This window comes from Pogona vitticeps, chromosome 3 (assembly GCF_051106095.1).
Source record: "Pogona vitticeps strain Pit_001003342236 chromosome 3, PviZW2.1, whole genome shotgun sequence".
NCBI classification, from domain to species: Eukaryota; Metazoa; Chordata; class Lepidosauria; order Squamata; family Agamidae; genus Pogona; species Pogona vitticeps.
In genome coordinates, this window is record NC_135785.1 from 32,997,517 (window position 1) to 33,010,742 (window position 13,226).

General features: G+C 42.4%; 1 protein-coding gene across 2 annotated transcripts in view; it reads right to left on the reverse strand.

The window, feature by feature from the left end:
* Positions 1–6,721, reverse strand: part of ATP1B3 (ATPase Na+/K+ transporting subunit beta 3) — a 40,930-nt gene extending 34,209 nt beyond the window's left edge. The window contains exon 1 of one of the 2 annotated variants that reach the window (XM_020792586.3): positions 6,237–6,721. In XM_020792586.3, coding sequence (XP_020648245.1) covers positions 6,237–6,345 — 109 coding nt within the window. In that variant the 5' untranslated portion in view covers positions 6,346–6,721. Of the gene's footprint in view, positions 1–5,387; positions 5,523–6,236 lie in introns of those variants that run through there. The other variant, XM_020792587.3, reaches the window with a different exon arrangement.
* Between the last annotated feature and the right edge of the window lie 6,505 nt (positions 6,722–13,226).

Genomic DNA, 13,226 nt, shown 5'->3' on the forward strand with positions numbered 1-13,226 from the left:
GCTGGATTCTATTATGAGTCTGGACTTCTAGTCTAAACTTCTATTATAAGTCTGGACCCAAGGCAAAATGGCCAAATCAGAGGCATCAGCCCTCTTCAGGAATTAATGCTAACATCTGCAGAAGAAATAATAGTTCTATTGCTGTTATGTACTCCTGAAGGACAGCTATGGGGCGGCAGCAGTAGAGGACACTAGGGAAGATCTTTCATAGAAAACGGCAGTGACGCTCAAGCTAACTATTATCAGTACAGTAATATGAAGAAGGCAGCAATGGTAAACAGCCTCTGAATATCTTATACAGTATCTTGCAAACCCTATGATAAAACAATCCAAAATGAAACAAATATTTATTTACACACATCCCAAACAGATTAAAGACTAACTCCAGGTTTAATTTACATAGTCACTCAAGTTCCATGCCAAAGTTGCAGTAAGCATATCAGAATAGATATTAGAATTACTAAACAGAGTCATTACTCTGTGGTTATCTCTTTTATTTCAACAGCCATGGAGAATGAATTGAAAAGACTGCTATGATACATTTTAGCTTCAAGCAAAATCACAAGAGTCATTACACCCAATAGCACATACTTTTAGAGCCTTTTAAAATGAATCTTACTGCACAGGATATTGTGCAATATTTATCAGTTTATAGGAAGTATAAATGCAGCTCCCCATAGATTCAACCACAGGGAAACCACATTTCCAAAGACACTGCAGGAGAAAACCAACAAAAAGTATTGTGGCATCTGAACTAACAAGCTATATCTGAAATAATCTTTCACAGACTGCAGTCCTTTTCTTTAGATACAGCCATAAGAGCTGACGTGAAATAAAAGTGTTAATCTTTAAGTGTCATAAGATTCTTTGCTGATTTTGTTATAGCAAAATACAGACTAACATGGCTACCCTTCTGGAAATATCCAACAAATGGTTAGACTTATGGAAGTGTATTCAAAGCAGCAGTTTAAATCATAAGATGAACCTGTGCTCTTTCTTACACATACTGAACAGTAATGTAGGATGCAAAACTTGCCACAGGAAAAAAATCAAGAATGTAACATTTAATATAAAAACTCCAGTACTTTATTTTGATATTCCAAATTTTTCATTTCTTAAAAAAAGTCAAATAATCCAAACTAGCTGAGACCATTACAATATTAGGCAAGCTTAACAATTTCAAAGTTATCTGAGCCATCAACGTCAGTCTCATATTTTTAAGCAAAACAAAAACCAGAATACCTGAACTCTATCTGTGACAAGATTAAGATATTTGAGGTGATTATGCTAAGAAATGTATGTATGTTATTGTGATCTGTGAACAATGAAGGGGTAAGAAATAAAACACAGACAGAATAAACAAAATAATATCAAAATTGAACTGTTGGAAGTGCAGGTCAAATAAAAACAAAAACTGAAACAGAGATTAATTATTGTTCCACTTTCAATAAACACAGCATTCCAACAATCCTATAAGTCTCTTACCAATACACCATGCTGGTTCTCCAGTTAAGATTTTGTTCGGCCCACCAATGTGTTTTAGACTTACAAGGCAAAAAATGCAAGCATGCTAAGGTTTCCTGTGAGCAATATGTGAGTAAGAGAGAGTGACTAAACCATAATCACAGGATGAGGCTCATGGGCCAAAGTGAATTTGAACCCAGGCCCCAGCTGTACTCTTATTTGACACTTCAAATGACTATATCAAATATTTCTGTTCAAATATAATGGACAAGTGAGACATTAAAAGTTTTTCTTAGTAAATACAAGTCAAATGAAGATGCTCAAACATACTGCACTGGTTTTGGGCACTGGAGAATTTCCCAATCAATATTTTCTGGAAAACTTATACTACTGATACTTAGTGAAAGCTCTATCCACTACACTCACTGACTCTTATCTGTCAATTGAAATCAATAAAACGGTGCTATTATACCACCTATAAGGCAGCTATCCTTCCCCAGAACATTTGCTCAACTTGTCCATCCAGCTTCAGCTATGTATAATTTTATCTCCTTAGAGAACAACAGTAAAGAACTGTTACTATGGAATTGACACAGAATTTTCTGGAGGCAAAAATTAAGAATTTAGCAGGCAGATTACCATTTTCCCTTGAGATGGAAAAAATGAAACTTCAAATGAAATATGATAGCCACTCTTAAATTACTTGCAGGTAAATGACTTGTCAACACTTATTTCCTTCCACTCTAAGACCAGCTCAAAGGACATGCATCCTCTCAGCTTGCCTCAGTCACTTTAGTCTCAGGCAAGCCTCATGCGGTCCTTCATTTCCTTCAAGTTCCCAGAGTTGGGCAGCTAAAGGCTCCTGCCTATATGGAACACAGTACCTATCTCCTCTTGTTTGGATGAGTGAATAAGGCAGGGGTCACTCCAACTCTCAGCATTTCTTCATGCAAATACAATTCTGTATCTAAGCTAAAGACTCACATTGATTTCTTAATGATCATACTAACACCACACTTGAACCACTTCAACAGCCTTTCCAATAAAAAACAAACAAACAAAACTTGAGAGCACACCAGCGAAGTTATTGCGCTGAAGCATAAGCTTTATTTCTTGCAAGATTTCCTGCAAGGAGATAAAATTACTGTATACATAGTGTTTCACTATTCACTAACCCTTCTTCAACACCACAACACAGCAACACTATTGTGTGTGTTTAGTCGTTTAGTCGTGTCCGACTCTTCGTGACCCCATGGACCAGAGCACGCCAGGCCCTCCTGTCTTCTACTGCCTCCCGGAGTTGTGTCAGGTTCATGTTGGTTGCTTCGCAGACACTGTCCAGCCATCTCATCCTCGGTCGTCCCCTTCTCCTCTTGCCATCACACTTTCCCAACATCAGGGTCTTTTCCAGGGAGTCTTTTCTTCTCATGAGATGGCCAAAGTACTGGAGCCTCAGCTTCAGGATCTGTCCTTCCAATGAGCACTCAGGGTTCATTTCCTTTAGAACTGATAGGTTTGTTCTCCTTGCAGTCCAGCAGATTCTCAAGAGCCTCCTCCAGCACCACAATTCAAAGGCATCAATTCTTCGGCGGTCTGCCGAACACTATACACACTCTGTAACAGCATGGTCAGAACAAAACTAGATACTGCTTAAAGGAAAAAGACCAAAAAAATTGTGTGATTTGGTCTACTCTAATGCTTCAAAACTGGACAATGTGCTCATACTGGCCAAAGCATTTCAACATACATACTTCCTTAGGTTTCAATTTCTGACCACCAATTTGGGAGTTTTCCCTTTCTTAATGGACTCTTCTGTGTTTCTACTTTGCACAGAATCCAAAACAGCAACATTAAATGATGAAGAATGAAGTCGGTTAGTTTGAGTTCTTCACCTCAAATATTAAGGCTATATACAAAAACTGTTTTCTCTCAGCTATTCTCTCTCAAAGCTTAAAACACTTAATGAATGAGCCAAGATTGGCTAAGAAAAGTGCAGTAATTTAAGGGGGTGAGTGAAAACAAGACTGTGCATACCCTTCTATACTGGAAAGAGAGAAGGGTTATATTTTCACACTTCCTAATACAGCACACACAACCTGCATGTTTATAATCCTAGGACTTTTTTTCATTGTAGCACACCACATAGTTGCAAGTAATGGTATATTATTTATCACTGCAACGCTTACATCATATGCAAACACTCATTCTCTGGTCCCACTGAACTCAATGAAGTTTACTTCTGAGCAGACATGCGCATGACTGTATTATAAATGGCCTCATGACCTTTTTATGTATTGACAGAGAAAATAAATTAAATAAAGAAATCATATTTTCAAAGTCTGATCCTATGGATTAAGATAGGAACAGTCTGACTTGACAAGCAGCAATCAGATAGAAATTGAGTGATATTAAACATGAGTGATATTAAACATGAACGCTATCATATACATTTGCATTGCTCTCAGTTCCTCAGTTTCTCTCTATCAGGTAGAGAAGAGTTATCTTGTTGTAAAATTCAATTTAACTTCAATTTTACTCATCCATTTAAAATCAAACTAAATTTGGCAAAAACATAGTCATTCTACAGTATATAAAAGATATAGTATGCTAAGCTCAACAAAGTCATGCAGACATTTTATGTTTACACAAATACACAAGAAGCATGAATAAAGCCACCCCAGTTTTTTACAGAAATACCGTGTTTCCCCGAAAATAAGCCAGGTTCTTGTATTAATTTTTGCTCCAAAAACTCATTAGGGCTTATTTTCAGGGGATGTTTTATTTTTTCATGTACAACTATCTACATTTATTCAAATACAGTCATGTCATCTTCTTCTGGTTGCTGCTCAATGGTGGAGGGTGGAGTTTCACTTAACTGGGGCTTATTTTGGGGGATAGGGCTTATATTACTGTACAAGCATCCTGAAAAATCATACTATGGCTTATTTTCAGATTAGGTCTTATTTTCAGGGAAACAGGGTATTAGTATCAATCTGAAAACCTAGCCAATCCTATCATAAGCCTAATATAAACCATATATAAACTACATATAAATCAACAGGATGTTCACCAAAGAGCAATTAAGCAATATCACAAATAACTGTTACAAAAATTCATTCTTGAAATTAGAAAACACCCTTTTTTAACTAAATAAGACAACAATAAGGCATTTAAACACTGTATTTGTCAGAATTTTAAAAGTTCAGCCCACTAGCTGGAGAAAAAAAAAACACCCATTTACTATAAATGACCTGTCTTTCAAAGAATTTAGACGAAAATTAAGCAGTTCCACAATTAGTGGGAGGCACAGCAACATGATGTACTCTTTTTCAGCCACTTCCCCTTTGTTCAACCCACCCACTTTAAGGGAACTTAGTGACTGGACTGCAAGCTAAAGACAGGGGGCAGAATGGAAATTTCCTCTTTAGACTTCTATTTGCAAAGTAACTAGGAGGATCTTACTTTCACGTGAATGAAGACAACTTCACATTACAGGAAGCTCTCTTCTGACAAATAGCCTTAGCAACAGAGTACACATAGGCATGCTACACAAGATTCTGCCTCTGCCTTTCAAGAGCCTAAGCCCAAGGATCGTATATCATCAAAATCCACCCGAGCACCACTTGTGCTGCGTTTCAGTCGACCAGCAAAACACTGGATGACTGCCAGAGTCACCTGACATGCACGTTTATCGCCGTTGTTCTTACGTACAAGTTCCTAATTCACACTTTGCTCAACCCGAAGGAAACCTCGCCCTTAAAAGGTCGGGGGATCCCCTTGGAGCCAATAGGAAATGTGAACGCTATTCATCAAGCCTTTCTGGTTAGGTCTGCCTCGGAATGATAAAAGGCACACCCGAAAAGTCCCTTTTAAGCTTCTTTTATTAAACACTCCGAGCAGATAACGACGCCGGATGGCATTACCTCCTAATAGGAAGAAAGCACACATGGCAACAACGAGAAGGCGAGCGAGAAGAGAAAATGGGTCCCCCGTTATCGGGGTTTTAAGGCTTTTTCCCTCCACCCTCTCTTTCTTTGCAGCCGAGGGAAAAGGCACCCTGGCGCCGGCGGCAACGAGAGCCGCCTCAGCCCCCCGAAGCCAAGAGCATCTGCCCTCGGCGTGTGTGTGTGTGGCGACCCTTCCCTTCGCCCTCCGAGTCCCTCACATGGGAAGGGAGGGTATTTCCTACCAGGACCCCGCTCCGTTCCCCCCCCCCCGACGCAGCTGGCGAGGGAGGAGGAGCCCTGACGGGGGTAGGAGGTGGTCCCTCTGTAACGCCGACGGAGGGAAAGGGGGGAGGAAGGCAGGAAGGCGGCGAGAGTCAGCTGGGGACACGCTTTAAGGAACCAGTTCTTCTCACCCCCCCCCACCCCGGCTTTCCATAATGGACCCCTCCTGGCATAGGGGACTCCGGCCGGGCAGCCTCCCCTCCCTCAGAAGCGGAGGGGGGAAAAGCCACCTCTTTGGGGGCGCCTCTTTCGAGATGCCGCCGCCTCCTCCTCTTCCTCCTCCTCCTCTTCCCGCCCCGCGCTGTCATGTCCCGTCTATTTTTAGACGCCAATAAGGCGCGTGTTGAGAGCTCCCAGCGCCGCTGCCCGCCTCGTGGGCCCCCCCGTCAGGTTGGCGAAGGGGGGGGGAGAGAGAGAGAGACGGTGGTGGCACAAGCCCGAGCGAGGCGAGGCAGCTGCCGCCACGCCGCGCCTCCCTTCCCCTTCCCCTTCCCCTTCAGCTCCTTCCTCCTCGGGTGCCCGCTCCCCTCCGCTCTCCCTTACCCCAGCTCTTGGCCGTACGCCCCAGAAACTCGCCACTGTTCGGATTGTAGATGAATCGCCGCCACTCGGCCATAGACTGGCTGAAGGGCTTCTTCTCCTCCTTGGCCATAGCTAGCAGAGCGGAGGCAGGCAAGCAAGGGCGAAGTGGAGGCGCCTGGTTCCCGGGCACGCGAGCAGCCGGAATGGGCTCCTCGTTGAAACCACCGCGGATCCTGAGAACCGCTAAGTAACTCTTCCCTCAGGCGCCCGGCGGGAGAGCAGAAGAGAGGAAAAGGAAAGAGGGGCAGGGCCACTCACTCACACGCACTGAGCGGAGCGGGCTGCTCTCGCCGCCTCTCCCCACCCCGGCGCCTACGTCAATGGTCTCAGGAGCCTATCGTCGCACGTGTCCCCTCGGAGCCCAGCCGCCCACCCCGACCCCTCGCACTGCCACCTGCTGGGCAAGTGAGGAGGCGACGGAAGGTAGGCAGGCGGGTCGAAGGCGCCTGGGCTTGAACAGCGGCACCCGAGCGCCCGCGTCTTCTTCTGTGGGGAGGGCAGAGGGCCGGAGGCGAGTCGGAAAGGAGGCGAACCTAAAAGCCCGCCCCTGCGTTCCTTCTTCCAATCACGGGTCTTCAAGGGAAGACGACCGGGGTGCACATGCACGAGATGGCGGCAGGGGTAGCTCGTGTGGGTGCCTAGCAGACGGCGGGGGGAGGGACTCTGGGTGCCATAAGTAGGCCAGAGACAAGACGGGTGAGGAGGGGGAGCTTTTGGGGTCTCACACTTTGAGGGACTTCTCCCTTGCTATGGCCATATAAGGTATTGTATGAATTGTTCCAAATTATGGTACTTTTACACACACACACACACACACGTACGTTCCAAGTTCAGAATGTTGTGAAATGCAATTTAAATAATAAATGGTGAAGAAACACGCTGGCTGCCCTCAAGTTACTTCATATACATCTACCCCGGAGTTTCTCTTTATGGGTTCAACTCATACTCTGAGTCTGTTAGTTTCTGATTTAAAAAAAAAGCAGGGGCCCTGAATATTAATCTGCCACAGTTCAACACTTAAATACCTTCCTTCTGGGTAGAAATCTGCCAGATGTGCAGTTGTAAGAAGAGCTCTCTCGCCAAAGAAAAGTTGGCAAATCTATAATAGTTTCACATAGTGGTGAAAGGGAACATGTTCGCACAAGCCATGTTAGGTTACATCTCCATAACCAACTGTGAAAGATGTTGGCAGTTAACAGTCCAGCAACATTTGTATGGGCCACAAGTTCTCCTTCCCTGCTATGGTAGTACAATGTGTAAAATTGTTAATATGTAAGCAGAGTTGGCTTTGATTACTTTGGAGACCAGCAGGGGGTACCAGGTAGGTAGAGCTGTGAATGAATCATGCCTGAAATCTGCAGAACTTTGACAATTCTAGACTAGATGGACTAATGATCAGACTCCAGTATAAGATAGCAGCTTATACGTACTGTACTGTATTCTCAAGTATTTAGCCATTATAATGTAACAGTTTCATTACATAGCCGACACAGAGAGATTCCATATTTGTAATTGTGATACAGAAGAACTTGTTCCATTCACACAGGTTAAAACCTCTCTGTCTCTTTCTCTTTTAAATGTAAGTTTCTAAATCCACCCTGGAGCCAAGATAGTGTGCTGGCTGAAGCAGGGCACTGGACGCCTTCATCTCCTGTGATACAGCCATCATTTTAAAAGCGGAGGCTGTACCATTCAGATGTATATTCCTGCCTTCATCTGAATTCTATTTGAAACATATTTGTTCACTTTATCCACTCTCCTTTCCCTGGTAGGAGATTTCCAAGAGATTAGCTGGGCTTAACAAACCCATCTACCCCTGGGGTTTCCATGTTTGGAAGTATTGCTCAAGATGGCAATTACGTACTGAATAAGATAAAAAATAAAGAACCACACAGAATACTAAAATATTTGCTCAAGGCACAAGACTAGGAACAAAATTAAAATACTGGAAAGTTGCTTTTTGTTTACAGTGTGTGAGTTTTTAAGGAACAGAATAAATGATTCCTCCTGTGCTTTTTTCTATCATAAACTATAGATGGCAGACAGGTAGTCACAAGTCTATTGTGCACATTTTTCATTTCATCCTTATCCATGGGGATTTGCAGTCCTTTTATCAATTGAATTTATTCTCTTCTTACTCTGGATACAAATTAAAGCTAGTTTGTCCTTACACTTTCTAAAAACTAACCCCCATACTTTATCTTATACAGTATTTAGTTCCTGTATTAGATTTGTCTCAATATCCTAGGAAAGGTGCAGACAGAAAATTTGATACATAGAGGTGGCAAAATTGTTGTTGAAGACCTTGTCACTTGTTGAGGAACTAAAGAGTGAACTTGTTCTGTATTAGCCACTAATCCTATGCTGTAGTAATAATAATGGAAACCAAATTGAAACTCTTAAGAAAAAATTAAAAAGAGTCTCCTATGCTTATTTTGATTAATAAATCCTCTTTCTTCCTTAAGTATAATTGCCTCTCCTTCATTCTCGTTGCCTTTACAGTACTAGATTCTAACAGATTGTCTAACTCAGTGGTCCCAAACCCTTTCTGAACCATGGACTGGTTGGGGGGTGGGGTCTGTGTGCAAAAGGGCACCTCCTCACTTGCGGGTGGGCAGGGCGCACTCATGGGTGGGCAGAGCACACTCATGGGGGCACACTCACATACATGCACAGATGGGCGGGGCACCCATGGTGCAGGTGGGTAGGCCGTGTGGGTCGGTGGGCGTGCGTGGGGGGAGTGTGTTCAGGGGGCAGGAAATCTGTCTCCATGGCCTTGTCCTGCCAAGGCCACAGAGTGGCACCAGGATGCAGACCGGGGATTGGGGACCCCAGTCTAACTGCCTCAGAGTGCCCCTGTCAATCACTAGAAGTTTTCAATAAGTTGTTTGGTGGCTTCCACCTCTTATTTCTTACAATTCAGTCAGGTGATTTCCTGTCAGGTTGTTGAAGGCATTTTCCTTAGCCGAACTGCTGATATCCTTGCCATCTAGGTGCATGCGTGTCTCCTGCACCTTTCTCTCTGAACCAATGGATGAAAATACTCAGGGACCATCCACAAATCAGTAGGTATCTTCCTTAGCTGGCAGATTTTTTAGCCACAGTTACATATAGAGGAGCTGGTTTGGATTAACTTTAGATCATACAGAAATCAGGAATTTGGCAGCAGCAGAATAAAGATATTCACGTGATTGTTGTGGGTTTTTCGGGCTTCTTGGCCATGTTCTGAGGGTGGTTTTTCCTAACGTTTCGCCAGTCTCTGTGGCCGGCACAGAGCTCTTGTTTGTTGTCCTCTGAAGATGCCGGCCACAGAGACTGGCGAAACGTTAGGAAGAACAACCTTCAGAACACTGCCAAAGAGCCCGAAAAACCCACAACAACCATTAGATCCCGGCCGTGAAAGCCTTCGCGAATACATATTCACGTGAATTACATGTGGCATAAAGTATCACAACCTGCTGTGATTAAAGGACTTCTCTAAATTAAATGACAATGTCATACTGGGAGCATCTTAGCTTTGAGAAAAAACATATACAGGGTGGTATTCACTCTGCCTGCCTACTTACAAAATAACTCTGTGGAAAAGGACTTAAAGAAATTAGACCAGACTGACATTCTGCTACTACTGTTTGAAATAAATACATACTGAGGCCAAACAATTTACAGTATTGCAGATAGTTTATCATCAGAGGGTGAAATCTATTAGTGTTCCAGTTTAATGATTCAGGTAGATGATAATAAATTAGCAATCATGTGCCGTCAAGTAGCCTCTGACCCATGGTGACCCATGAATGAGCAACTTCCAAAATGTCCTGTTATCAACAGCCCTGCTCACATCTTGCAAACTCAAGGCCAAACTTTTATTGAGTCAATCCATGTTTTTCTCCTGCCTTCAACTATTCCTAGCACTGTTGTCTTCTCTGGTGAATCTTGTCTTCTCACAATGTGCCCAAAGTACAACACCCTCAGTTTTGACACATTTGTTTCTATAGAGAGTTCAGGCTTTATTCGATCTTTCAGTTCAGCCTTGTTTACCTCCACTTGTTCGCGGTGGCCCATGGTATCCACAAAGCTCTCCTCCAGCACCATATTTCAAACAAATTGATTCACCTCGCTATCTTCCTTCCCTGTACAGCGTTCACATTCATACATAGTAACTGGAACTAAAATAGTGTCACTTCCAGTGACACATCTTTATACTTGATTATCTCTGATAGTTCCTTCATAGCTGCCCTTTGGAGTCATACTTCCAAACAAAGCCTTGTTTACCTCCTGTATCACAATACAAAGTAGCTAATTTACAACCTGAATAGCTCTTGCTATGACAGTTTGATGGTCTCATCACTTAAAGATATTTTTCCAAATACCTGTACAGTATAGGTCATATAAAGCAGCCATTCCCAACCTTTTTTGGGGAAGTCACAACCCTTTTAGGAGCTGTTCTCAGGTTTCAGGGCCCCTGTCAAACAAGATACAAACAGATACCTTCCAGAAACTTCTCACTTTTTTCAGTCTGTGGCCCCTTTCAAATACTGTATGTCAGGGCCCTCAGGGCCATATGGCCCCTGTTGAGAATGGCTATTCTAAAAAGCACACAGAAAAAATACCCCTATTCTTTAACTATTTAGAAAAAGATGAACAATAGGCATTTGTATGAATTGTATCAGTCAATTCATCACACACTTGGGGAACCATAGGATTAATATTTATTCAACATCACTGGTTTCTATACTAGTAAAATGCGCCCCGAGAAATTGTTTTTATTACATTTAATCATGATACAGGGAAGCACATAGATGAGGGATGAGGAAACTCCAGCCCTCAGAGACTCCAAATCTGGCCTGGGCCAACTCACACGCCCGATCCTCTCTCCTAGGCTACAGCAATACCCTTGGAGGGATAGCAACCCCTTGCCTGACTCAGCCACTTATATCAGGAGCTGTTTCTCCAGACACTATCCAAATCACTTCCTCCATGTTAAAAAGGTTTAAAGGGGTATGAGAAGTATGAGATGGTTTTAGGGAAGGTACGTAGCTGGGCACCACGACCTGATGCCATCCAGCCTATAAAGAAGTTTGGACAGAGCAATCTTGACCTCTATCAGTGTTTCCTTGATTCTGATATAGATTAACCATTCATCTGAACTCAGTTTTCTTTACTTATACCCAGCCAAAAATTGTTGCTGTATATAATTGAAACACATCTCTGGGATTTTCTGCACATTTAAGTAGACTACTGTGCATTTTCCTATGAGTTGAGTATATATTCAAGGAATTTTCCTGCCAGGACATTCATACTACACATAACTATGCATGGAAATCACAGTTAAGTTCTTTGCATGTTCATGTGCTATAGGAGTAACAAAAAAATGCAATATTGGAGCTATTTTTCCTCTGACAACCATTTTTGCTTCATCTTTCATTAGCATCCAGTTTGAGTAGATCAAGAATGATGCAGGATCAGATGAAAGACCTATCTCATCCAGCATGCTGTTTACAGACTGGCCATTCATATTCTTATGAGATGCTGTCAAGGTGGTCATGAATGCAGTAGCGCCATCCAGATTATGCTTTTCAGCAGCTGGTTTTCAGAGGCGTACTACCTCTGATACAGGAGACAATATAAGCCATCATTTCTCACAGCCATGAACAGCCTTATCCTCTACAAACTTGTCTTAATTTCCTACTTTATTGCCATTTAGGCATCACTACACCTAACAATGGGAAGTTCCAAATCTTGAAAGCTTACTTTTTAAAATTATGTTTGCAGCACCTGGTAATTAGTTATTCTTATAGTTATTTCTATAAGATAAGACGAGATGGTGGGACAGTGTCATCGAAGCTCCAACATGAATTTGACCAAACTCTGGGAGGCAGTGGAAGATAGGAGGGCCTGGCATGCTCTGGTCCATGGGGTCACAAAGCGTCAGACACAACTTAACGACTAAACAACAACATAGTTATTTATTTTAAAAGGAAGTATTCCTTTCTAAGTTTCTCAAAAGTACAGTGGTGCCTCGCTTGACGAGGATAATCCATTCCGTTCAAATCGCTGTTAAGCAAAATCCTCGACAAGCGAAATGAAAAAGCCCATTGAAACAGATTGAAAACCACCCAATGCGTTCCAATGGGCGAAATACCTCAGCATCCAGCGAAGATCCTCTATAGGGCGGCCATTTTCTGGTGCCTGTAATGCGAGGAATCTGTCCTAAGCACATCGTGGAGCCATTTTAAACAGTGGGGGGACATTTTGAAAACTGATAATCAGCTGTTTTCTGATCGTCGTAAAGCGAAAAATCAGTTTCCGAAGCAGAGAACCGATCATCGTGAAGCGATTTTTCCTATTTAAAACATAGTTTTGCAATCACAAAAGCAATTGCAAAAACTTCATTGTTAAGCGATTTCCTCGTCTAATGAGGTAATCGTCAAGCGGGGCACCACTGTAACTGGAATATTTAGTTCTTGTATCTTAATGCTGCAAGCCTCTGGCCTGTGATACAAAACACCCTTGTCTATTTTACTATTGCTTCATAACCCTCAATGGGTGCATGAGACAGCAGCACAAGGCACAATATGAGTCAGCAATTGAACGATATGGTTTCCTTCACTATTTACGGAGGCTACAGTCTATAACAGGAATTAAAAATTTACCGTAACATTGCAAAAAAGTATCCCTCATTAAGATTCTGAATTGTAATTATAATTTCTTATTGTGCAAAGGAACAAATTACACAGAACTAGTTAATTGTAATTAATTACTTCCAGAAACTGTCATCTCTAGTTACTACTTGCATCCAGGCTCTGTGACGTCTGTAACATACTTATTATTATTTGTCTTAAATCTCTGCTACTAAGTTTCAGTATATTACCATAGGCAATATTATGAGAGAGGGAAAAAATTTCTTTAAACCTTACTTTATTTCATGTGCCTCCATCATGTCTTCCTCTACTT